The 26,605-nt window shown below is 37.8% G+C and overlaps 1 protein-coding gene and 1 non-coding gene across 2 annotated transcripts in view; one reads left to right on the forward strand and one right to left on the reverse strand.

The window, feature by feature from the left end:
- Positions 1-26,605, forward strand: part of RYR2 (ryanodine receptor 2) — a 467,985-nt gene that overhangs the window by 20,469 nt on the left and 420,911 nt on the right. Inside the window, exon 2 of the mRNA XM_069484586.1 lies at positions 17,795-17,914. Within this exon, the coding sequence (XP_069340687.1) occupies positions 17,795-17,914 (120 nt within the window). The remainder of the gene's footprint in view (positions 1-17,794; positions 17,915-26,605) is intronic.
- On the reverse strand, positions 6,265-6,323 carry LOC138393531 (U7 small nuclear RNA). Its single transcript, XR_011235210.1, has one exon. It is a non-coding gene; the product is annotated as a U7 small nuclear RNA (small nuclear RNA).

Consider the following 26,605-nt stretch of genomic DNA (forward strand, 5'->3'; position numbering starts at 1 on the left):
TTTCTCCCTTATTTTATTTCCATGAGAGCAGGAGTTTTGTCTGTTTTGTTCTCCTCTCTTCATGGTGCCCAGAAGAGTCCTTGAAATAGCACAGAAGCCCCAAATATTTCCTTTCATGACTCCATGTCCCCTCCAGCTATTATACATCCCATTGCTCGTCTTTATGACACAATTCAAGAGTTGTCTCTGTCTGCTGCTGTTTTCTCCCCTCCTGTTCTCTCTTCAGTCCTCTCCATCTAGATGTCATCCCCACCACTCCACTGAGATGGCGCTTGACTGGGCCCCCAATGAGCACCATGTTGCCAAACATAATGGAAATTCTTTTTTTTTTTTTTTAAATTTCAGAATATTACAGGGGTACAAATGTTTTGGATAAATGGATTGCTTTTGTATTGCTTGAGTCCAAGTTATAAGTGTGCCCATCACCCAGAGAGTGTGTATTGTACCCATGAGGTATGATTTCACCCCTCCCATTCTCCCCCTTCCCACCTGCCTGATTTTGGCTGAGTTTTACTTCCATCTGTGCACGTGAGTGCTGGTCGGTTAGTTCCTATTTTTTTTTTTTTTTTTTTTTTTTTTGTTGAGACAGAGTCTCACTTTGTTGCCCAGGCTAGAGTGAGTGCCATGGCGTCAGCTTAGCTCACAGCAACCTCAAACTCCTGGGCTTAAGCGATCCTACTGCCTCAGCCTCCCGAGTAGCTGGGACTACAGGCATGCGCCACTATGCCCGGCTAATTTTTTCTATATAGATTTTTAGGTGTCCATATAATGTCTTTCTATTTTTAGTAGAGACGGGGTCTCGCTCAGGCTGGTCTCGAACTCCTGACCTTGAGCAATCCACCCGCCTCGGCCTCCCAGAGTGCTAGGATTACAGGCGTGAGCCACCGCGCCCGGCCGGTTAGTTCCTATTTAATGGTGAGTACATGGGGTGTTTGTTTTTCGATTCTTTAAATACTTCATTGAGGATAACGGTCTCCAGTTCCATCCATCCAGATTGTTGCAAAAGGTATTCATTCATTTTTTATGGCTGAGTAGTACTCCATGGTATACATACACCACATTTTATTAATCCACTCATGAATTGATGGTGCTTGGGTTGGTTACACGTTTGTGATTGTGAATTGTGCTGCGGTAAACATTCGAGTGCAGGTGTCTTTTTGATAAAATGACTTTTGTTTTCCTTTGGGTAAATACCCAGTAGTGGGTTCCTGGATCAAATGGCAGGTCTACTTTTAGTTCTTTGAGGAATGTCCATATTGTTTTCCATAGGGATTGGACTAGGAAAAATGCTCAGTGTCCCTAGCCATAATGGCAATTCTATGCCACCTTCTCACTTAACTTGTGGGTAGCATTCCACGTGGTTTCTTTTATTTATTTATTTTCCTTTGTGGCTTGTTTATTTCACTGGGCTCCTGATTTTCCTCCTACCTTGCAGGTCATTCTTCATCATTCTCCTTTGTTGAGTTCCTCCCCTCTTACCAATCTCCCAATGCTGGTGTGCGCCAGGGTTCAGGTTCACTTTCAGATGTTCCTGTCGTTAGTTACGCTTTCATTCCCTCAGTGATCTCAGATATCATGTCTTTGAATACATTGTTCCACACTGGTGACTCTTAAAATATTTTTCTTCAGCCATGACATTTTTCTTGAATTTCAGATTTTTGTGTATCCAGCTGCCTACTTGACATCTCACTTGAATGAAAGTCATCACAAATGTAACCATCCAAACTTGGTTCCCTACCGTCCTTCCCCACCCCCTGTGCTCTCTATGTCAGTACATAGCACCACCATTTGCCCAAGTGTTCAGGCCTAGAGCCTTGGAGTCATTCTTTCTCCTATTTCCATTCTACATCAGCAAATCTCATCAATTCTACTTTCAAGTTATATCCAGATTCTGACCTCTTCCCGGCGGTTCCACAGGTAACACCCTGATAGAGGCCACCGCCATCTTTTGCTTGGGCTATGGTAACAACCTCCCATGCTCTTGGCATGTCACCCTGAGTGATTCCTTTAGTGTGGAAATGAGTCATGTCATCTCACTGCTCACAAGCCCCCATGGCTTCCAACATAGTTGGCCTAAACTCCAAAGCCCTTCTCATGGCCTAGCAGGCCCTCTGGATCTGCCCTGCTAAGTAAGTCTCTGCCCTTGGTTCCTTCCACTCATCCCAGCAGCCTCCTTGCTGCTCCTGGAGCTCGCCAAGCCCTGTCCCACTGCAGGGCTTTTGTGTTGGCTGCTCTTTCCTGCCTGGAATATTCTCCATGCCCACTCTGAGCTTTACGTAGGCTCAGTGTCCCCTCATCAGAGAGGTCATTTCTGACCACCCTATAACATATCCCCCTTGATCCTTCATCCCTGTCCTTCTTTTATTCTTGGCCCTTGTCATTACCTGACATTAAATTTTGTAACTATTTATTTGCTAAGTTTTTTTTATCTCCTTCCTGAGTATAAGCTCCATGGGTCCAAGAACTTGTTCTGTCTTGTTTGTGGTCTTACGTGTTGAGTGAATGAGTTTAATCTTGCAAAAGTAGAAATGAGGAAGTAACAAATGTTCATAATCTTTTACATTCTGGGTACCCTTTCCTGGACACTTTTTAGAAATTATATTTTTCATTAGTTTAATCCCTTACAACAATCCTCCAAGGTGGGTTCTCATTGCCTTTCATAGGTTAAAAAAGCTACAATCACAGTAACTAGTAAAAGGAGAGGTAGAGAGCTGAGGTTCAAACCCTTGGTGTATCTAGTCCAAAAGCAATGTTCTTTCCACTTAATTCATCTTCTTTATTTATTAGAAATTATGAAATAATTATATAGCGGATAAGTTTTTACAAATTATTGTTATATGATTTATTATATTATTTCCACTTAATGCAGAAGAACACAGTGAAGTGGTAGGTGAATTGCCTTTTATTGTTGGAACAAGGGCTTCAGTATGTACTTCTGATTCCGTTTTGCTACACTTACATAAACATCAGACTTGTGTGATACACGGACTGTGTCTGTCTAACTTTATCTGGTTAAATTTTCCATCCATTACATTTGACCCCTTATAAACTGGCAGAATTTTCTTTTATGAAAGTTCAACATCCAACTTTGCAAAATCCAGTCCTAAAACTTGTGTTTGGTTGATCTTTATAGTACTTTTGTAAACTGAATGAAAACAACAGTTGAGCTGAAATTTGGTATTTTGCTTGTACTCACTTTGTACTATGTCGGTGTACAACTCGGCTCTTATCAGAAATAGTTTACTGCTCAGGTATAATTAACTGGTTCATTGATTCATTCCCAAGCCAGAGAAAAGCTCTCAGCTGAAATATTTACTGATTGCAAGAAAAGCGAGGTAATTTACTGAAAGTCCATAAAAATATAGGGGTTGTGGTGCTCGGGACATTGGCTAGTAATCTATAATTTAATTAAAGAATTATAATTAGCAAGAAACAAGATAATTTAATAGGTTAGCCAATTACAGAAATAAATTGGCTGAAATTTCAACCTTATATTTCACTGTGTTTCTCAAAAGAAAATCTATGAATCGATAGATAAATGTTATATCTACATATACAGAGTTATGAAACCCTTCTATAAACGTGAAAATGGAGAGAGATATGGCAAATCATATCCCAGAGACAAGATTAAAATTCCTTCTACGAATAATATTATACCACGCTCCACGTTTTTGCTGAAAACTCATTGGTGTTTATTCTCCTGCGGTGGTAGTATATATCTGTCCAAATTACTGTTACATTTTTTCACGTAGTCTTGAGAATTTGTCCTTGTGTTGTGTCATACAGAAGAGGATAGTGTCCTCAAAAGTCTGAAATTGCCTTATCTTGAAATAATGGGTTTTGGATATACAGATTGAGATCTTGAAAATTGCTTCTAAAATTACTGCTCCATCTTTTCTTGCATAATATTTGCAACCCATGCAATGAACCAGTCTTTGAAGCCTCCTTCCTTAAAATGTTGTATTTTCAGTATCCTTACTTAAAATGTTGAGAGAATTAGTATACGGTGGTTTTCTTTTCAGAATTTTAATGTGGTCTGTGCCATCTGAGTCTTGTGTGGGTCTTTGAGAATTTCTACCACTTGGTCATTGTGGTCTCTGCCATTTTTTAGAGAGTAGGAGGATGGTTTTCAACATTCTAAAATATGCACATAACCAAAGCCAATATATTATGTATACTGTATACATATGTTTGTACTTATATATGGGTCTCATCTGCTCTGCTTACATACTAAATATTTTAGAGTAGTATGAATAAATATGTTTAATTTTTCGTAGATGCATCATATCTTACCAGCAGTTTGCAGAATAGGCAATGCTATCTGGTGCAATCGCTGGAATAGATCCTAAAGGATCAGCCTGTCTGGCTCTGGCTTTGGTCTCTTAATATTTTGTGCTTAAGCATCAGCCAGGTGACAGGGAGACACTGTGGAGTGCCCAATTACTCTGCTTATCTATGTGTTTGATTTTAATCCTTTATGTGCTAATAGGAATACTCATTTTCTTTAATGGCCATTTCTTTGGGCCTATTCTATCTGTAGGTGTGAGAGGTTCAGAATAACTTTGTTATACTCAGCACATATATTATGGTGCATTTTAACAGCAGTTTTGTTAAGTGAGGCAATCTTCAATGCCAACTGGGAAAATTAAGATCATTCAGAGCTGGGAACACAGGCATAGATTATATTCGTGCTGTTTTTTTAAGTGGAAAAGAGGAACATGCATTTTTGTTGATGTTACCGTTTGGCGAATGTATCTGTCAATGTTATTCTCCATCATATATGAAACAAACACTGAGTTTCAATACCTGAAATATGTCCAGTCTTTTTAGACCCGATTTTTTTACTTGTATGCCATCTTTCTTATTATAAAGGTCACATTAAATGCTTAATTTTTATAAGCTGCTTCTATTGTTTTGCTTCTACCTAGGTGACGTACATTATTCAAGCCATTTTAGGCTCTTCAGTTCTCTTCAGCATTTTCTATTCCCAATTTTTCTTTTACCATAGCTGTTAAAATATTTCAGAAACTTACTTAGTTTCAAGGATTTCTAACATAGGAAAAAAGAAATTTCCTTTGCCTCAGATTCTGGGAATCTTTCTTCTTTGCTTAGTGTCTATCAAGAAGTATAGTTTGCCATCAGTAAATGTTAGGTGGTATTTAGGAAGGCAGTTTCAGTTTTTTTTTTTTTTAAATACATTTTGAAATCAAATTTCACTGGAGAATAGATGGGATATGTTATCTCATGATACTGAAATGGATTTTTCACGTAGTCTTAAGCGTTCATCAACCCTGACCTACCTCAGTTCTCCTGTGGTTGCTACCAGATAGATTGTAGGATTCTATCTGCATCTGCAAGTTATTTGTGTGATATTCTCATTGTGCTGTTTACTCCAGTGGGGTGTGTGTGTGTGTGTATGTTTAGGGTTCCTGTAGTGATTTTGCAGCTCTGATATTCTGTGGTCTACCACGCGGGAGGAGGGGAAGTGGTGGAGACAGCAGTGAGCCAGGTGGTTTAGAGTTTATTCCCTGACAATCTTTAGAACTGCTGACGCATGGTGATTATGAAATGCAGACCAACTTTTCATCAGTATGTTACCGTTTTGAAGCTCCCTACAGAGTCACCATCTTCTTGCCTGCATCTGGGGCCGACTGTGGCCTTGACTCCTTCGCCTCCCTTGGTTTTCTGCTTCTCCTGTTTATTATGCCATTTCCTGGGTTTTAGGGTAACATGGGAACTTGTGAAATCAGTAGCTGAAGAGGAAGACACTCTGCTGAATTCTAAGCCAGCAACTTGCGTTTTGTCAAGTTCTTTAATGAATTCCAAAGGATATGGCAGATGCTAATGCATCCACTCTTCCTACAGTAGCCCAGAAAAGTAGGCTTAAATCTAGTATTTTTCCATCTCTAAAAGGAAAGGTGAAAAAGGCCACTTTCTCCTCTTCTGTCTGTGTTCATCTCCCTCTTACACTTTGCTTCTCTCTCTGCTTTGCTAAAAATTCAATGAGTAGAATTAGTTTAGACTGCCCTTGCTTCGTCTAAATTTTAATTATTGACTCAACTTTAATTACCTATTTACGATACAGCCAACCTTCTCTTTCCCACCTCACCATTGCCTGCCACTCCTCTGTTCAAACAAACTTGCTCGGTGTTTTCTATACATTTAATTTTTATGTGGTTTTGTTATTGCCACAATTCAGTCTGCACACAGTAAGTCTATGGTCTATTCACTTTATTATTTTTCATTCATTTATTATAAAATAAATTATTTCCAGTAAAAACTAGAAAACCTGCTAGACAAATTCTACAAGAGCTGTAACACCGTGGACTATTCCCCTTAACTGTAGCCCGAATCAAAACACATTTGCTAAGAGGAAATCACAGGCTCATACTTTGTCTCTTCATGCAGTGACTTCATGTCATTGCAAGGGGAGGTGTAGCCTCGAGGTCAGCAGCAGGGATTCTGGAGTTGGGTGGACTCGGGTTGAAGTCCCATTCGGCCACTGGCCAGCTGTGTATCCACGAGCAAGTGACTGGCTCTCACAGTGCCTCTTTTTACTCACCTGTACTGTAATCGTAATAGTATTAATAGTAATAATACTTAACTCATGGAACTCTTCATTGCTCATCCATCGACTGTCCATTCTCTGCCACGTGCTGTGCTATGAGACAGGTATAAATTGATAAATGAACTAACATAGGCCTTCCCTTGGTATGTCAGTGAGATCCCGTGGAGTACCTGGGACATAAGGAAAGCAATATGGAGATACCTTAAACAGACACAAGCAGAACTACCATTTGATCCAGCAACCCCATTACTGGGCATCTACCCAAAAGAACAAAAGACATTCTATAAAAAAGACATCTGCACTCGAAGGTTGATAGCAGCACAATTCACAATTGCAAAGATGTGGAAATAACCCAAGCGTCCATCAATACATGAGTGGATTAATAAAATGTGGTATATGTATACCATGGAGACCTACTCAGCTATAAGAAACAATGGTGATATAGCACCTCTTGTATTTTCCTGGATGGAGCTGGAACCCATTCTACTAAGTGAAGTATCCCAAGAATGGAAAAACAAGCACCACATGTACTTACCATCAAATTGGTTTCGCTGGTCATCACCTAAGAGCACATTTAGGAATAACATTGATCGGGTGTGGAGCAGATGTCCGGGGCGGTGGGGAGGGGATGGGTTTGATGCTCACCATCTAGGGGATGGACATGCTTGAAGCTCTGATTAGGGGGTGGGGTGGGGGGGCAAGGGCAATACATGTAACCTAAACTTTTGTACCCCCATAATATGCTGAAATAAAAAAATAAATAAATAAATGCTTAAAGATTCTTAGCTGCCCCTGAGAAGAAGGTAGTTCTAGAATATGCTCAATGGTAGCTCCTTTCCCTTTTAAAGGCATAGAAAGTATTCATTCTGTCTTTTACTGTTCAAATAGACGATTGACTGTCTACTATGTGCCGGGGGCTAGGGATGCAGAATGAACAGGGTCGGCAGGTCCTTCACGCAGTGTTCACACAGACGTCTAGAAAGGGGCAGAGCAGGTTTTGCAAAGATCGGGAGGAAGAACTTTCTGGCAAAGGGGAAGAATAAGCAGCCGCCTCGAGGCAGCAAAGGGCTGCAGTGAGCAGAGTGGAGGGTGATGTGGGAGGGTGCTGCAGACGGTGGCGGGAGGTAGATCGTGTGTGGCTTGATGGGTCCTGAGAAGGAGTTGACTTGCACTGCGGCGGGGGTGATGTCAGGCAGGTTACGGGAATAGAGCGATCAGTAGAAGGAAATAATAAGAATGCATTAATTAATGCATTAATAAGAATGTCTAGCATTAATTATTGTTTGCTTGGCATGGCCACTTATTGAGATAAGGAGCAATGGGCGATAGCAAAATTTGGGGGAATTAAAGAAAGATTTACATTTTGGGCATGTTAAATTCCAAGGAGAATACAGAACTATTAAAATGAGGTCATTATTGGTGGCTTATCTATATCTTCTCTCATGTTCCTATTTGTTTCTGTGACATTTAAGAAAGTCATTCAAGACCTTCTCTGTAGAAGTCTCAATCTTTTGTTTTTGCTCAGTCTTAGTTGGAAGGAAGCTAAGAGTTGCAGTCACCAGAGACTGGTGATAGCCCATAAGGACAGCAGCTGAGACTCTAGGTTTGTTGGTTGGTGACAGTTGAGCTCGCAGGGAACGCCAAGGGGTTTGCTTAGAGTTTATTGGTGCGGTCAATTTGCTCAGCGCCGAAGGGTTTCCTGATTTAGTGTATCAAAGATGAAAGAATATAGTTCCTTTCTGATAGAAGTGTTTATTTCCACTAACCTAGGAATAGAAAGGCATCGATGAAATGTTTATATATTCGGAGGCAGCATTGTGCTTTCTGCCTTGTGTCTGGCCGGCTGCCACTTCTGACTGTTGGAAATTAAGCAGGGTCTGACGTCTTGATCGTGACCACTATTTGGATGTTTCTGTCCAACTCCTCTTAAGCTGACATTACCCAGGCACAGTGTTAATACCGGCCTCATACCCATAATCTCTTAACATGCCATTTTGTTATATAAACTTTTGGGTAAAAGTCATCAGCACAGAGCAACAGGTTAGTTTTTGTAGCTATTTTTTTTTTTTTTTTAAACCCAGGCACAGTGTTCATATGGGCTTTATAGCTCGTAATCTCTTAACATGCCATTCTGTATATAAACTTTCAGGTAAAAGTTATCAGCACAGAGCAACAGGTTATATCTGCAGCTATATTATTTTTCAGATTAAAAGAAGATGGTGCTATCCCTTTGCATAAAACTACTTACATGACGTGACTAGTTAAGCCTCCTAATGGAATATCCTTTTGTTACTTCTGCTTAATGAAAGGCCAGAGATAGGCATATACAGTAAACATGTGAAAAGTGCACTTAATTTCTCCCATTGAATTTGCACAGGGGAGGAATTCTCTTCCCTACCTTTGCCTTTTTCACAGACCCGTAAAACATGAGTAAGGCTGAATACATTGTTGCTCATGCCTCTAATCCCAGCACTTTGGGAGATCGAGGCGGGAGGATTACTTGAGGCCAGGAGTTTGAATCCAGCCTGGGCAACATAGTGAGACCCTATCTCTACAAAAAAAAAAAAAAAAAAAAAAAAAAATAGAAGAACTAGCAAGGCATGGTGACACACACCTATAGTCCCAGCTACTCAGGAACCTGAGGCGGAAGGATTGTTCAAGCTCAGGAGTTCAAGGCTACAATGAGCTATGATCACGCCACTGCATTCCAGCCTGGGTGACAGAGCGAGACCCCATCTCTAAAAACAAACAAACAAACAACAAAAAACACTTCCGAGTGCAGGAAGGGATGGGGGAGGATGTTTTGTTCATCCACTGGTGGAGAACTGAGGACTAGTTGGTCACACTGCAGTGCCAGTGGGATCATATCACTGCACATAAAACTGTCACTAAGGGGAAGCCAAGATTTTTTTCTGTAGTGTCACAACACTATGAATATGAATCACCATCCAATAATAGATGCACGTAATGATCAGTGACAAGTCATGTCACTTGTTTCAGAATCTGTCAGTGATCTGTGCATCGGTTATTCAGTTCATGCACAGACAGCAAAGAGTGTAGCTGTGTTACCTCCTTGTCTCCCAGTGGTCAATGCATGGGACCTTTTACAAAAATGGATAAGTGGGAATTGGCAACACAGATGAAAGTGCATCAGAGAAACAAACACTGATAACACTGGAACTGAAGTTCCAGCTGAACATAAAACGAATTGTATGAGGATTATCTGGGTGTGGAATGTGGACAGTGCCACCCTTTAAAAGATGCTAGATACACAGCCAGAGCAACTTAGCGAAGGTGAACTTACCGACATAAATGAGGAGAATGGCTATGACCAAAAGGATGAAGATGTCCCAGAGAAAATGACACCAGCTGAAAATTTTCACATGAAAGGAACTCCCCGAGTTATTTTACCATGTTAAAAGCCCAAAGGAGAAAATGCTAGAAGCTGATCCAAATGCAGAAATGTGACAATTTGCCAAGACATAGAAAAGACGCTCTTGCTGCGTGGAGGGTTACATTATGGGAAGGAGAAGGGAGGACCATAGTGTTCTACAAAGAAATAAAACACTCTCATCCTCAGTGTTTCCAATGTTCTAAATTATAGCGTGCTAAATAAATTTTAGTTTTCCTGTTCTTTTCATTTGTCTGTACATTTATAAATCATAGTAAGAGAGTTTAATGTTTGGACAAAAATTTTTAAAGGTCATGGGACTCTTGTAAACAATCATAATTTTCCCAAAGGTCATCTGAAGACAGTCATTTTTATGGTCCTGTATAATGTGCAAATGGAGGAATGCCTGTATTTTTAAGTGAATAAATATGAACTCAGTGAAAGTTTAAAAATGTTGTCGTCTTTTTAAAAAATTATCTCAATTTATTTGTTCTGTTAACTACTTATTTGCGATAAGAAAAAAATAGGCTGCGCATGGTGGCTGACAGCTATAATCCTAGCACTGTGGGAGGATCTCTTGAGCTCAGGAGTTCGAGACCAGCCTGAGCAAGACCCAGACCTTGCCTCTACTGAAAGTAGAAACAAAATCAGCTGAGCTTGGTGGCGCACACCTGTGGTCCCAGCTACTCGGGAGGCTGAGGCAGGAGGATCGCTTGAGCCGAGGAGTTTGAGGTTGCAGTGAGCTACCATGATGTCACTGTACTCTAGCCCATTTCCTAGTATATTTTGCATCCTGAGTAAATATTTGTTAAATGATGAATGAATATTTGAAAGAAGCTGTTGATCTTGTTGTTTGAGAATTATTTGCCATGTTATGCTATTCTGGCAGACTTGGCAACATTTGTTGTAGAAATCATGCCTTATTTACTCATCACACAATTGTATAGAATATTCTAGTGTTCTAGTTTTGGCCTTTCTTCCCATAAATATTAGGTCTGTGTTCTAAAGAGTTTTAAAGTTACAGAAAATATACAAGAGAATTCAACAAAAAGATTTCAACCCAACATAGATTTATTGAGCATTTGCTATGTGCAGTGGTTTAAAATGGATGATGATATGATTTTGTGTTAGGTTTTTAACTAAAGCATTTATTTTCGTTGGGCACCCGTTTTTCATGGAGTGTGAGCTGACCTGCTGGGTAGGTAGTCACACAATAAGATACATGTGGTGAACTTACAGAGTTGAAGGTAATTGTGGAAAAATTTTCAAGACTTAGCGAGAGAACCAGTTACAGAAAGTCCAAACCTGGTTAAACCTCTTGGAGGTCAAACAGTAGGAATTTAAGGAAAACACTTGTCGTGATATAAGGGATTTTTTAATGACCAGAGTTATTAAGAGCATGGGTTGAGTTTCTGAGAATATAATATGATTGATTTGCTTGGATTATGTATGGGAAGAGCATTGTGGTAATCAAAATTTTATTATGTTTATGTGGAAATAGGGGGAAAACCGGGGACCACGTTGCTTTTTTCTAGTGATGCAGTTGGGTTTTGTATTGATGCTATAGATGCTTATGGTACATTAAAATTTGTCACAGCTGTAATAGACAGGATTGGTAATTTTCCTCCAATATCGCACTATTTCCTGGCTGCATGAAACCATAAAAATCACTTAATGGGATCATGGCATCCTAGCTTTGATTGGAAATTAAATAGAATCTTACCTTGGCCAATCTAAAAACAGGCTGCATCTGTCAGCATGACAGCACATATTTATGAATGATCTTCAGGTGGATTGTGAGAGCCAATTATTTATTGAGTGCATTATAATTGCCGGCGCAGTGTTAGACAGTGGTGATATAAACACCCGGGAACAAAACAGACCTTCTCTGTGTTCTCACACAGCTCCCAATACCATGGGAACCCACACAGATGGATAGAATTTGGTCTGTGTAATTGGAAGGAAGTGATTTCTGTCTGCAAGTAACTTACCACTATCAGGGTTTATAAATTCTGTTCCTTGTTATTAAACATCAATTAGGAAAGTGACATGGAAGTGACATGGGGAGATGGTAAAGAAAGTGCTCAGGTGCGTGCTCCAAGATGTTAGTGTTGAAGGAATTGCGTATCTTTTGCCTGATACTTATTTGTTATAATAAAAAAGCAGAAACTGCCCTAAATGCCACCCCATATGTGGATGGAATGTGATTAGAGGTCATATGTTCATCTACCCACTCATTCAACAGATACCTCTTGATGGAGGGCTTCTCCTGAGCCAGCATTCTTGGTGGCCTTTGTGATAACCATTAGTAAATACGACAAAGTCTTTTCCTTATAGAACTTGAATTCCAGTGGGGGAGGATCAGACAGTTTTATAAAAGCAAATAGCTATATATTATAATGCCAGGTAGTGATAACACAGGGAGAAAAAAAGCAACAAAAGGGTTTTAGGGTGATAGGGGCTGCCATTTTAAATTAGGTACCCATGGAATTCATTTTCCCACATGTGTGTGGCCTCACAGGTGTGTGAGCCACAACCAAGCTAGCTTTGCTCAAAATTACTAAACTAACTCTCTCTCCAATAATTTACCCCTGAACATCTTCTCCCCTTTCTCCATCCCCCCCCCCACTGCCCCCCCGTCACCATCCTGCCTCAGCATGTAGATGTTACTATCCCTAAGCTTTGGGCGGCTTTCTCTTTCACGTGCTTTCTTATTCTCTCTACCTCTAGTCCCCCAGACCACTTAACATCCCCTGATTAAAAGTTTTCTATCTTCCTTCTTTTGTCCTGAGATCAGCTGGTGTATTGTCAGCCCTAGACATTCTCAAATCTACAGGCTTTATCTACTGTCTTTGTTAAGGTCTGTGTTTGTCTGCATTGTAGCTAAAATTTCTCATTTGGCCAATCTTTTGATATGGTTATGGTGATCTGGGGAAGGCAGGATTCCTTCAGTACTGAGGAAGCTCTCATGTTCAACTTGGTTCTTTATTTTTTATTTTTTTATTTTTTTTTTTGAGACAGAGTCTTGCTCTGTTGCCCAGGCTAGAGTGCCATGGCGTCAGCCTAGCTCACAGCAACCTCAAACTCCTGGGCTCAAGCGATCCTTCTGTCTCAGCCTCCTGAGTAGCTGGGACTACAGGCATGTGCCACCATGCCTGGCTAATTTTTTCTCTATATATTTTTAGTTGTTCATATAATTTCTATTTTTCTTTTAGTAGAGATGGGGGTCTTGCTCTTGCTCAGGCTGGTCTCGAACTCCTGACCTTGAGCGATCCTTCTGCCTCAGCCTCCCAGAGTGCTAGGATTACAGGTGTGAGCCACCGCACCCGGCCCAACTTGGTTCTTGAAGTGCAATGTCCAAAGTGAACAATTCAGTCAAAGGGTGATGCTAATTTAGGAGTATTAATTTATTATAAATGTTGGGTACTGTTTGTTCTTGTATTCAGTCATTCAACCCTTTTATATACCTGATGTTATGCTAGATATTGGGGCTATAATTCTAAGTAATAACACAGTCAGTTTAATAATCAGACATTAATCTAATAATTACACAAATCAATGCATAATGACAAATGAGGAAACTAAAGGAAAGAATATAATGTTATAGCAGCACAAAACAAAGGAATGGACTTGGCTTGGTGGGTCAGGGAAGGCTCACCCCTGGAAAGGCTGCCGGGAAAGATGGGTAGGTATGAACTAGAGGAAGGAGAAGAGGGTTTAATAGCGTGTGCAAAAGTGCTGTAGGAGCATAGGAATGAAGGAAGGTTGGTTGGAGAAAATGCTGGGTTGGCTCCAGACCATACAACGCAGGGCCTTGTAGGCTAAAGGAATTTTTGATCTTTTTCCTTAGACCAATGGGAAGCCAAGGAAGGGTGTGAAGCCAGGACAGAGTATAGACCAGGTTGATGGTGTAAACTCAAGATGAAGGGCCATCGGAAGGTGGTTTTCAGTGTGGAAAACCATTCAGTGGATTTCAAAGATGTCTAAATAAGAGATGCTGGTAGCTTAGGCTAGGGCGATGACAAATTGATCGATTTGAAAGGTATTGATGAAGTAGGATCAATAGGACTTGGTGACTGTAAGCTTCATGTCACCCTTTGTTTAAGCACTGCCATTTATTTAGCTGTTCATGAGTTTTCTTCTAAAAGATTTCTTTTTTTGTAATTTATTATTTCATCCAGAATTTGTAAATTTGTTTGTTTTATAAAATGGGGAGCAGTATAGGTTCCAGTGTTTTCAGGAACAGCAAGATACTAATATCTTATTATCATGCTAGCCATTCACAATTAATTAACAGTTAGGTTTTGAAATTTTTGAAAGTGAAATACTGGAACATTAAGTAGAATCCATCTTTGTAACATTTTGGTGATGGAATATGATTTCTCATGAATTGAGTCTAAATTTGTTGCCTCAGCAAGGCACTGGGGCATAAGACGTAGGAACTCAAAAGATAAATAAAGTACAGTCAAGGGTGAATATTTAAGGGTGATTTTAGCTTTTATGGGCCAAGGTGAGAAAAATGGTGGTCATTGTGTGCATCCAAGCACTCAGATACACCATTGACACATGCAACCAAAATGCAAAAGCAAGAAATGTGAGTTAGGAGTCTACACATCAGGGGCTGAGTAGAGAAGACTGAATTGGAAGAATCCTTGTGACCCAAGAAGACATACATCAAATATATCTTTATTGTTCTCTTAACTGAGCAGTGTTAACCCATTAGTGGATCCCATTAGTGTTAGGTAATGTTAATCTTTATTCTTGCAATAGAAAATGGATTGTGTACGTGTGTGTGCGTGCAGATAGTAATATCCTTATATATACATTGTATCTGTGCTCACAAATAACCAGATTTGTTACACATGGGAAACAATAAATAGAAAAAAGTTAAGCTATTTATCATAAACCTCTCAAATGCAGAGTCTGCGTGCTCTCAAACCATGCTGATTCTGGAGAGAAAGTGTGCTTTGAGATGAATGGTGGGTTAATTAAAGACAGCTGGCAGGTGGTTTGTGACTTGGTGTTTGGTTCACCAGACTTTTGGTGTATTTTGCTTTCTGATAAAAGGAACCCTTTGCTTACTGGAAAGTAAAGTAAAAATAGCTCCCAGGTAAACTGGCAAAGTCTTAATTTCTGATTTTGATCAGTGTACACAGACTTACTTTAATATTCACCTGTTATTGATGGTCTCCAAACTCCTCTAGGAGATGACGCATATCTTTTTTAGGATCTATATCCTTTCTGGGTCTCAGTGTGGATCCCAGATCCTCAGAGCTTGGCTCTTACATTCAATAATTGACAGCTTGTTAGAAATGCAGAATCAGCCCCACCCAAGACCTACAGAATCAGAATCTGCATTTTAACGAGATCCACGGGTGACAGGGTGCACAGTAAAGATGGAAAAGCACTTTTATAGATAATAATAAACTAGGTGAAAATCAGTTGAGTCTCTAGAAGCAGTGTGGGGCTTATTTCTTTAGATTCCGATAATTTAGGTTTAATGATCAGTTCCTAAAAATATGTATAATAAGCCCTCTGTGAGTCATAAGTGACTTTGTTTCTCATTTTCCTCATCTATCCATGTGTGAATAATCTTTATATCACAGGGAGATAGTGAGGATTAGATAAGCTAATGGCCAGGACTGGCATGCGCTATATTGTGGTAAATACAATGAACCTTCTCTTCTTTCTGGGCTTACTGAGTAGCACTTGTCCCGTATCCCTGCGGTTTGATTTCCCCTACCTGCCCTCCTATCTTACTCTCTTTTCTTATTTTCATTCCCGAATGGTTCCCATTCCCAAACTGTCTCTAGTTAGTACATTAAAGTAATTATTCACTAAGTCGTGTTTAGGTAGCCTGCAGCATCCAAAAGAGCCCACCTTACCCAAGAGTGTAGTTTGCATATTGGAGTTGGTTCCATAGCCTAAGTGAGACAAGATTGTGGAAGACCCTGGGGGTTTGGCAAGGCCTTGAGCACATCAGCACAAGTCTCAGTTCTTTTTTGGAACACAATGTCACATATTTGGGACACAGCATTTCTTTGATCTTGCAGATTAGATAAGCTCCAAAAGTCTTCATGATTTTTTAGGACAGCTAGGCTTAACATGAAATTATATTCAGATATAATCAGTATATAAAAATGCTATTTTTTTAGCAAATGACTTTTTAAATAAAATGTTGAATTTTCACTGGAAATCAGTGTGCACCAGGAGGGGCAGTTAGGAGTTTTTTTAAAGGCTGGTGCTATAAACTAAGCTTTTATGTATTGTTGCTACCTTATAGGGAAGAAAGGCAAATACATCGCATTATGGAGGTTTTAAATACAAATGAGAGTCGCACTTTTACAATTTATATAACATATCCTTTAGATTAGCCAAAAACCCCTTATTTTCTGCTTTTGAAGATTTGTCATATTGCATGACCTCTGCTCTGTCATTCTACTTTGGAGCAGGGCTTCTAGGAAACACTTGTATGTCCCTAATTTAAAAGGGTTGATGACTACCTTTCTTCTTTTACTACTCTGTTGTGTGTTCTTCTGTTTCTTTGAGGGTGAAATGTCAAAATATAAATGGTTAGACATTTTGGGCGCTTGTCTCTTAGAACTTGTTAAAGTGTGATACTTTGTTAAAAAATGATAACTATATCTTCCATTTACTGAGTGTCTATTTAGTGTCTTTTGTATGTTAGTCATTGGGTACAGCGCTTTGTCTGAGTTGCTTCATCATTTTAGAGATTCACTACTTTGCCTAAGGTCACATAACCTCGTACATGGCAGAGCTGGGATGGGAATCTAGATCTTGGTCGTTCTGAAGTCCATGCCTCCTGCAGTACTGATGCTGCCTAAACTCATGGGTCATCCTGTTTATCATCTTTTCCTGTGCGATCCTGGTTGATTAACTGATTGGAAGCCAGTTGGATTTCAGAGGCTTGAACTAACATTGTGTCTCCATACATTTTTTAAGCAACCCAGAATCATTTCAAATATGATCAAGCAGCCAGTGTGTGGTTGAACTAAGTTGACTTTTATGGTCAATTTGAACCTAGAGGTTCTGTTATTGACCTATTTTCCTGTGTGAGTTTTGCAATGATGTGTGGGCCCGCTATCTGTTCCATTCTTTTTTGAGACAGAGTCTCACTCTGTTGCCTGGGCCAGAGTGCTGTGGCGTCAGCTTAGCTCACAGCAACCTCAAACTCCTGGGCTCAAGTGATCCTCCTGCCTCAGCCTCCCGAGTAGCTGGGACTACAGCTGCCACCATGCCTGGCTAATTTTTTGTATATATATTTTTAGTTGTCCAGATAATTTCTTTCTATTTTTAGTAGAGACGCGGTCTTGCTCTTGCTCAGGCTGGTCTCGAACTCCTGAGCTCAAACAATCCGCCTGCCTCGGCCTCCCAGAGCGCTAGGATTACAGGCATGAGCCACCGCTTGCAGCCAAATCTGTTCCATTCTTGATACTTGATGTCCTAGGAATATGTAAGACAATTTTTTTTTGTTAATTTTGATGATTAAAACAGTGTGTCAGAGTGCTAATGTGAAAATCCTGTATTGTACTGTTATCCATACAGGTTGCCTCTGGGGATCAGTAAGGACAGTGAGAAAACCTTCAGTGACTATAGTTCCTTCCTTTTCCCCCATCCAGTTACATTTTTTGCAAATAAAAAGTACTTTAGAATTGATTTTGTAGGGGTTTTTTTTTTTTTTTTTTTGGACAGTAGTGTTTACATTTGGCTCAGATTTTTAAACTGCACTAAAGCCATGTTCTTCTGGATCTGAGTTAGGCTGTGTAGTCATGTCAAATCTCACTTTGTTTTTCTCTTTTTCTCCCCCTTTGCAGGATGACGAAGTGGTTCTGCAGTGTACCGCAACCATCCACAAAGAACAGCAGAAACTATGTTTGGCAGCAGAAGGGTTTGGCAACAGACTTTGTTTCTTGGAGTCCACTTCCAATTCCAAGGTGGGATGAAGCCTTTCAAGTCTGTTCAAATATTTAAGTTTTACTAATGGCCCTGCCGTTATTTATGAGGACTCTGCTATTTTCTGTGGAACACATAATATATTCAACTCAAGGGGGTATAGAAAATGCTTTTACTCTTCATTTAGCAAATTTCTAATTGAGCCTCTACTGGATGCAAAGAACTGGGATGTGATTGTTGATAAGAATAGACAAAGTCTTTGTTCTATGCATAGGTAATATAATTTGAGAGTTGAGAAGGGCTTGAAAAATTTTATGGATTATTAAGTTTGAAAGGTTACCACTAGCCTTAGGCTAATTATATTTTTTGTAAGCTAGACTTTCAATTTTCTACAATAACAAAGAGTCTAAACTTAGATCTCAGTTCATGTTTAAAATACGTAAACCTGAGTATAGATGTCTTTCACACAGATACATCTGGATTTGACTTTCATTGGTAGAAAATGGGATATGATCTTTTTTTTCCTCAAATTGGTATCTCCTGCATTGATCATAAAAGTGGGATGAACAGAAGGATTATTGGCAGTAAGCAGTCAGACACTGTAAATTACATATGTGCTCCTGGAAATGGTCCCAGAGATATCTTAAGCTACAGAATTTTTAAATCAAAGGCAGGACTGACTTTTTGAGAAGACTGGGTTTCATGCTCCCAAAATTTTTATTCAGGTTGATCTTTGCTAGAAAGAGAATGGTTCATCATTCCAGCATCAGTTTTTATGCAGAAATATAAGCATTTAAATCTGATGATAGGTTTTGACTAGTTGTTCTTAATTCATAATTATACAGATACTTACTGTATATTCTTTATAGGAATGAATTTTTTTTGTCTCTATATTGTAGAATTGAGAAGTTGAGCATTTGGTTTTAGAACTAGTTGTTTTGAGGTAGATCACCTGTTATTATTAAAAATTTAGGGAGAAACAAGTTATCAGAAAGAAATAATTTTCAATCTCTTTGAATCTCCAGATAAGTACAGGCAGAGTTATGAGTGGTAAAACCCTGAACGTACAGATAATGTATCTAAAACAAGCTAGGTGATAAGTTATCTGTACATACAGTATCAGGAAATGGACAGGAGGAAGTGGAGGGAAGGCGGTGTGATTTCTGTTGTCTCTGAAAACCAGTAACAAATTCTCACTGGAAAGCGTGGTGGGCCAAACTTACCAAAGGAAGCCTGGTAAATTTGGATGTTTCTGGAGCAACCTTGGCCCTGTGGACTTTTATAACTAACCAAATAAAGCTCCCTTGCAGGTCAAAGCCCTCCTCTGAGGAATAGAATATGGATTGAGCAGGGGAGATAGGGACAAAGGAGAGAGAAGGAGACAGCAAAAGTGGGGGGAGGTAAGCAGAATCGATAGATCCTGTAAAATGATAAGAGGCCATGTTTCAAACCCTGGAGGAAAATCACAGAACCAGGAGCTCTAGGGCCATGAAGCTAAAAAAAACTATGCTCCCCTCTCTCCCTAAGAGTATAAGAAAAAGCATCTCAATTTTTATCTGGTTATTTACTGTGCTTTTATTGCCTGTAGACATTATAATTTTCTAATACATAATTATATATAACGTGTGTAATTTCTATGTAATATGTAAGTGGAATAATCTAATTTATATTTATTATAATTATTACAGTTTCTTTTCTATGTAATTATATATATATACATATAATATATATATAATTTTATATGTGTATATATAATTTTATATGTAAAAGAATAAGCAGAATAATGTCTATAGGTATTAAAGTTCCACCAGATAAACAAACTTACACGTGTTTCACAGTGAACTAAAAGAAATTAAAAAATAAGAGGCACTATGAAAGAACAAAATAAATCATAAACTCAGAAGTAAGATGAGTAGAGACGAGAGATTTGTAACGGGAGCTGAAGAGTAAAAGGTGCGAATTACACGTGAAAGAAAAGCTCATTTAGGGGATGGAGACTGAACTGCAAGGAACACCAGGGCACAGAAACCCCCAGGTAACATCTTCAGAGAAATAGAAGATGGAAAAGTGAAAACCTTCAAGAATCCAAAGGATATGAAGTAAGAGATGAAAAAGATACCAGAGAAAATGGGAGCTTGGAAGAAAATCCGATGTACTTATAATAGAAGGCCCAAGAAAGAAAACTATTAGCAGTGAAAGAACAAATATTTAAAACTATAGCTCCAGAACTCTTGCCTGAAACTACACATTGAAAGGCATTTATTCAGACCAAGGAAAATCAACTTCTTAGGCAGCCAAGACAGATATTCTATTAAAGCACTTAGAGTTTGGAGGTAAAGAAAAAAAGTTGAATCTAGGGAAAAAGACCAAGTCACCGTTAAAGGAAAGAAAAGTCAGATTGTCATCAAACTTTTTTTAATGACAGTGCTTTCTGCCAAAAGAACATGGGGTAATATATTTAAGAAGCTCAAGGAAAGAAAATGTGAGTCAAGGATTTTTGCCAAACTGACTTTTCAGTAGAAAGATCGTGAACTATGAGGAACATGGAACAATTTAGAGATAATGTTTCCATGAGTCTTTCCTTAAGAGTTTACTGGAGAATGAGCTACAGTGAGACTGTGGCACGAGGAATGATGGTGAGCATTCAATACATGCTTCCCTGAGGGGCTGAGACTGAACGGTGGCTTTGGGGGAGAGGGTATCTTACGGATGGCTCTGTGTTCTGATAATACGGAGTCAGTACAGCTATCAAAAAATCGAAGGAGAATGGGGAGAGTTTATAAAAATTATATTCAACTTTTTGATTGCTTTATGTATGTAATAGGTATAGTCTGAAAGTAAACAATATAACTTTAACTGGGAGAGAAGGGTGAAAAAAGAAGTTATTAGCTGTTTGCAGTAATGCTTGTAGAGAGAACTAAAAGGTAGTAACTAAAATAAAAGGACTAAAGAGTATTTTTAAAGATATTAGTATTAGAGTAGCCAAAACTTCCTAAACAAAAGATATATATATTTTTAATGTAGATATTATATATATATATATATGATATATGTCATACATATACACACACACACACACACACACACACACAGAGTCATGTGTTGCATAATGATGTTTTGGTCAACAGCAGACCCTATGTCTGATGGTGGTCCCATAAATTTATAATGGAGCTGAAAAATTCACATTGCCCGGTGACATCCTGATGATCCTGATCCTGTGTAGACCTAGGCTAATGTGTGTTTTTGAGTCTTAGTTTTTAACAAAAAAGTTTAAAATGTAAAAAAAAAAAAAAAATTAAAAAATAGAAGCTTATAGAACAAGATATGAAGAAAGAAAATATTTTTGTACAGCTATGAATGTGTTTGTGTTTTAAGCTGTTATTACAAGAGTCAAAGATTTTAAAAAAGTAAGTTTATATAGTAAAAAGTTACAGTAAGCTAAGGGTAACTTATTATTGAAGAAAAAATATTCTTTTATAAATTTAGTGTAGCCTAAGGATAGAGTACTTTTAAACTCTACAGTAGTATATAGTAATGTCATAAGCATTTATATTCACTGAGCACTCATGGACTCACTCAGAGTGAGCTCAATTCACGGTAAGTGCCCCATGTAGGTATAGCCTCTTGCTCCCAGGCTCCAAACCTGTACAGCATGTTACTCTATTGAAGACTATAGGCAACTGTAGTACGATGGGGAGTATGTGTGTATCCAAACATACTTAAACATAGAAAAGGTACAGTTAAAAATATAGTATAAAAGATAAAAAATGGTATACCTATACTGTATTTTTAACTGTACCTTTTCTATGTTTAAGTATGTTTGGATACACACATACTCTCCATCGTACTACAGTTGCCTGTGGTCTTCAATAGAGTAACATGCTGTACAGGTTTGGAGCCTGGGAGCAAGAGGCTATACCACATAGCCTAGGTGTGTAGTAGGCTATACCATCCAGGTTTGTGTAAGTGCACTCTGTGATGTTGACACAATGATGAAATCACCTAACAACATATTTCTCAGAGTACATCCTCATTGTTCAGTGACATATGACTATATCATCTGTGGGTGAGACATACACATACACACACACACACACACACACACACACCCCCCATACATAAAAAATGTTTTAAATAAAAGGAAAAAATTCATTTTGAATAAAAATGAAATTATATATGTATAGTCTTTTGAAATAAAAAATATATTTTAACAGTCTTAAGAGAATTGAGGCCCAAACATACTGATCATATAAATAATTGAAAGTGGGCTTGACTTACCTATTAAAATAAGAATTTAAGATTTTAGGATTAACTAAAAAAGTCAAATCTGATACTATGTATACTAAAACAAAGAGGTAAAAATAAAAGGATAAATACGGATATACCAAGAAGTGCAAATAAAAAGAAAGGTACGTCAGCGTCATTATTTGACAAGGTATAATTTAGACTAAAAAAATTTAAGAGAGACAAAGAAGGATATTTTATCATGTTAAAAAGGCACACTTTGCAATGAAGATTAAATAGGTGGATGCCTCCAACAACAGAAACAATTTTACAAAACAGAAGCCGTGGGATTTGCAAAGAGAAACAGAGAAACACACCAATAATACATACATTAATATAACACACTCCAACTGGGAAAAATAAGTAAAATGCTTAACATACTTAATGAGGTTGACCATACAGAGATATGTCAGCATATGAACCTCAAAAATAGAGTATACATTTCTTTAAAGTTCACATATAACATTAAGAAATATTGGCCATATTTTAAGTCACAAAGATAAACCTCAGTAAATTCCAAAGAGTAGCAATAAAATACAAATATGATTATAAGGGAATAAAACTAGAAATTAATTTAAAAAGACCCAACCCCCCATAACAAACAACCTTAGCACAAAAGACTTTTCTACCCGAAAATTAAAAAGTATATTGTTAAATAAATCTTGGGTAAAAAGATTAATATAAAATAAAATCAAAGTTTCTTGAATATAATGATAATGAATACATAATGTTTTAGAATATGTGGGATAGAGCCAAAGAAGTTTTCAGAATAAAATTTATGACATATGCATGTATTATTAAAAATGAAAAAAAAGTTAAACGAATTAAACAACCAAGTAAAACACTGAGAAAAGAACAGAGTAAGTAAAAGAAAGCAATGAAATGGAATCAGTAAAGATAAAAAGGAAATTGATGAGTTAATTAAAAAAATTGTTTCTGTGAAAAAAATTAATAAAGTAGACAAACCACTAATTAATCTAATCAAGGGAAAAGGGAGAAAGCACACGTATTCAAATATTAGAAGTTACTTATGGGTCAGAGGGGGATAATGATCAAAACAGGAAATTAAATCATGGTCCAATTGCCTAACTATACACAAGTGAAATTAAAAATCTTCATGAAATGAATTATTTTTTAGGAAAATTAAATTAACCACGGAAAGTCCAAACAGACCAAATGTCATAAAATAAATAGAGTATGTAAAAGTGTTCCCTGACAAGACATGCACGGGATCAGATAATTTCTACTTAATTATGCTATTGAAATTATTGCAAAGCACTACAAAAGAAGAGAAGCACTCAGATTTATTTTATCAAGTCTAACTCGAATTCCAAAATCTTAAAAAATTATTTTGCAAAGGATATTTATAGATCCATTTCACTTTGATGCAGAAACCTGAGATAAAATATTTTAAAAGAAGAAACCAATGTTGCATTAAAACCTGCACCATGACCAGTGAGGTTTGTTCCAGGAACAGCACTATAAATCCATTAACATAATTCTTCATATTAGTGAAGATAAGGAGAAAATCCTTTCAACTTTTCCATAGGTAGGGAAAAGGCACTGGACAAAATTCAAATTCTACTTATGTTTAAAAAATCATAAAATAGTACTTGATACCCCCTTAACATTATTTTACAAGCACAGGGACACACACATACTCACGCTTTAGTTCAAAAGTCGGCACCTTCTTTAAAGTGAAACGAGCAGTTAAAGTCACATATAAGTTAAAGATGGCCATCCAGTATGCCTTTTGCTGTATATGAGTGTGCTGGACGTGTGAGCCAATGTAATTAGACATAGTTTAACCTCTTCATATCCAATCTTCAACTAATCTATTTCCACTTGCAGATGATTTGATTATATATGTAAGAACCCCCAAGGAATCAATGGAAAAACTACTACAAAAACAGATTTACGAGAGAAACATATAACAGTGGCAGGTTATAAAATTGATGTACCAATAGCCTTCTTATATATAGACAAAAATCAGGTAGAAGGTACATTGGGCCATAGACAAATGTGGAATGATATTTGGCATACACACACACATACACATGCACACAAACTCAAGTTTGTATTTTAAATCAGAAGACCAATAATAGTCTTAGGCCAATCATTTGCCCATATAAAGTATTAAACTTTAATACTAGGCCAGGCACGGTGGCTCATGCCTGTAATTCTAGCACTCTGGGAGGCCGAGGCGGGCGGATTGTTTGAGCTCAGGAGGTTGAGACCAGCCTGAGCAAGAGCGAGACCCCGTCTCTACTAAAAATAGAAAGAAATTATATGGACAGCTAAAAATATATATAGAAAAAATTAGCCGGGCATGGTGGCGCATGCCTGTAGTCCCAGCTACTCAGGAGGCTGAGGCAGGAGGATCGCTTGAGCCCAGGAGTTTGAGGTTGCTGTGAGCGAGGTTGATGCCATGGCACTCTAGCTCAGGCAACAGAGTAAGGCTCTGTCTCAAAAAAAAAAAAAAAAAAAAAAAACCCCACAAACCAAGAAAAAAAAACTTTAATACTATTTATGTTTATTTACTATTTTTGATAACATTTTTATTATGTTTATATCATGTGTGCATGTGCTAATCAATTAATTTCTTATATGTGTGTTGCATCAGTAAATTTATGAGGACTGCAGATTTGAAGTGCTCTTCCGTTTTTCTTTGCGGGATTTTTGTAAAAGCTCAAATGGGATCACAGGCTTATGTGAAGATACTTGTCTTATAATATGGAAAGTAATATGTGTTTAGTCCCAGGAACCTTTGCTCTTGAAATAGAAAATGTAATTTTATCTTATGTATATCATTTTAATTAATACTCTTTAAAATTTGATTAACTCTGGGAGAGAGTCGAATAGAATAAAACTCTGAATATTTTATTCTAAATAGTAAATAACTGAATATAATTTGTATTCCTGAAGATGGACGTTAAATTTTTGCAAATCAGTTTTACAGCTAGGCACACCTTTTTAAAAGCAAACATCCACGCTCTGTACTAGTTGGATTCTAGTGTGGGTAATGTAGACTTCAGCACTGCACGTAGTCTGAGTTGGCTTGTTTTGCTGCTAACCAGCCATTGCTGTGGAAAATCATACTCCTGGGTATAGCAGCACTATAATAATAGCCAGTGTGAGGACATATTATGGAATTGCTCTTTCTTTCTCTTTTCTCTTGTAATCACTTTATAATCGGTAAAATATTTGATTAAGTGGAATAATTGCCAGTTAAGCTAATGTTCCTTTGATAATATTTGGGTTATTCTAGGGTTTTTAACTTGAATTAAATCAAGAAACAATTCCCAATTGATGTTCAATAGTCCTACTCAGGGCTATTTAATCTATGGGCAGATTTTAAATAAATGTTACCTGTTTTTTCATAGACATAGCAGAATAACTTTAATCAACTCAAATGGACGAGACTAGTTTGAATTCCCTCTTCAAGGCTTGGAGAGGTTGGTTTAAATAGGGATCGAAAGAAGAGTGGGTTAAATAAGCCCACCTGTGCAGTTCTGTGAAGGATTGATATGGTATTGGGCTTGACAGTTTCACTGGGGGCTAATTTATTTGCCTTTTCATGTTCATGACGAAGTACAGTTTGAGTCTCAACTTGTTCAGGTGATCTAAAACTCATGACAATAAACACTTGAAAAATAATCATACAATTTTGTGCTCAATTAAACCCCAAGTTCTACTAGATTACTATATTAAACAATATTAAATAGGAAAAAATTGCAAAACTGGAAAAGATTTTAGCATCATTACACAAGGATGAATCTCATGGAACACTAGGGTTCCATAGCAACACAGTTTGAGGACCATTGTTTTATACAAATGTAACAGTTGAATCAATAGTCATGCAGTGCTCCTCCTCAAAAAGGAAATTCATGTTTTTAAAAAAATAAAAGATATTCTTATTTAATGATCTCACTGCTACAAGCATAGTTTTCTGGCATTTAACTTTGAGGACTCTGGAGAAGGGACAATAAGAGGACCTTTAAGATTTGTTTCAGCCCAGCACTTCAATGATGGGTCCATGTTTAGAGTATGTATAAAACAACGTTGTTGGTTTTTATCAGGCTTCCAAAAAAGGAAGTCAAGCCATGTAGACACAACAGTGTCAAGAGCTCTTTCGGTTTCTTCCAATGGCTATGGCATCATTTTAATTAAAAGTATTTTTTCCCATAATGGAACATGATAGAGCAATATTTTATCTTCAGTGACTTCTCATTTCAGGATATTATTCACCACCATAAATAATGCATTAAGCCATTAATGATGCATAATAGTTGTGATATGCCAGATGAACTGCACTTCTTATTCATGCGAGAGTTTTTGAATAATAAAAATGTCAGTATAAGATAAATGCTAGATGAGGTAAGAAAGACTCACTTTAAAAATAAAGTTTATGAAATATCTTAAACAACAGATACTTGTTTATCAATATG

Source organism: Eulemur rufifrons, chromosome 11 (assembly GCF_041146395.1).
Source record: "Eulemur rufifrons isolate Redbay chromosome 11, OSU_ERuf_1, whole genome shotgun sequence".
NCBI lineage: Eukaryota > Metazoa > Chordata > Mammalia > Primates > Lemuridae > Eulemur > Eulemur rufifrons.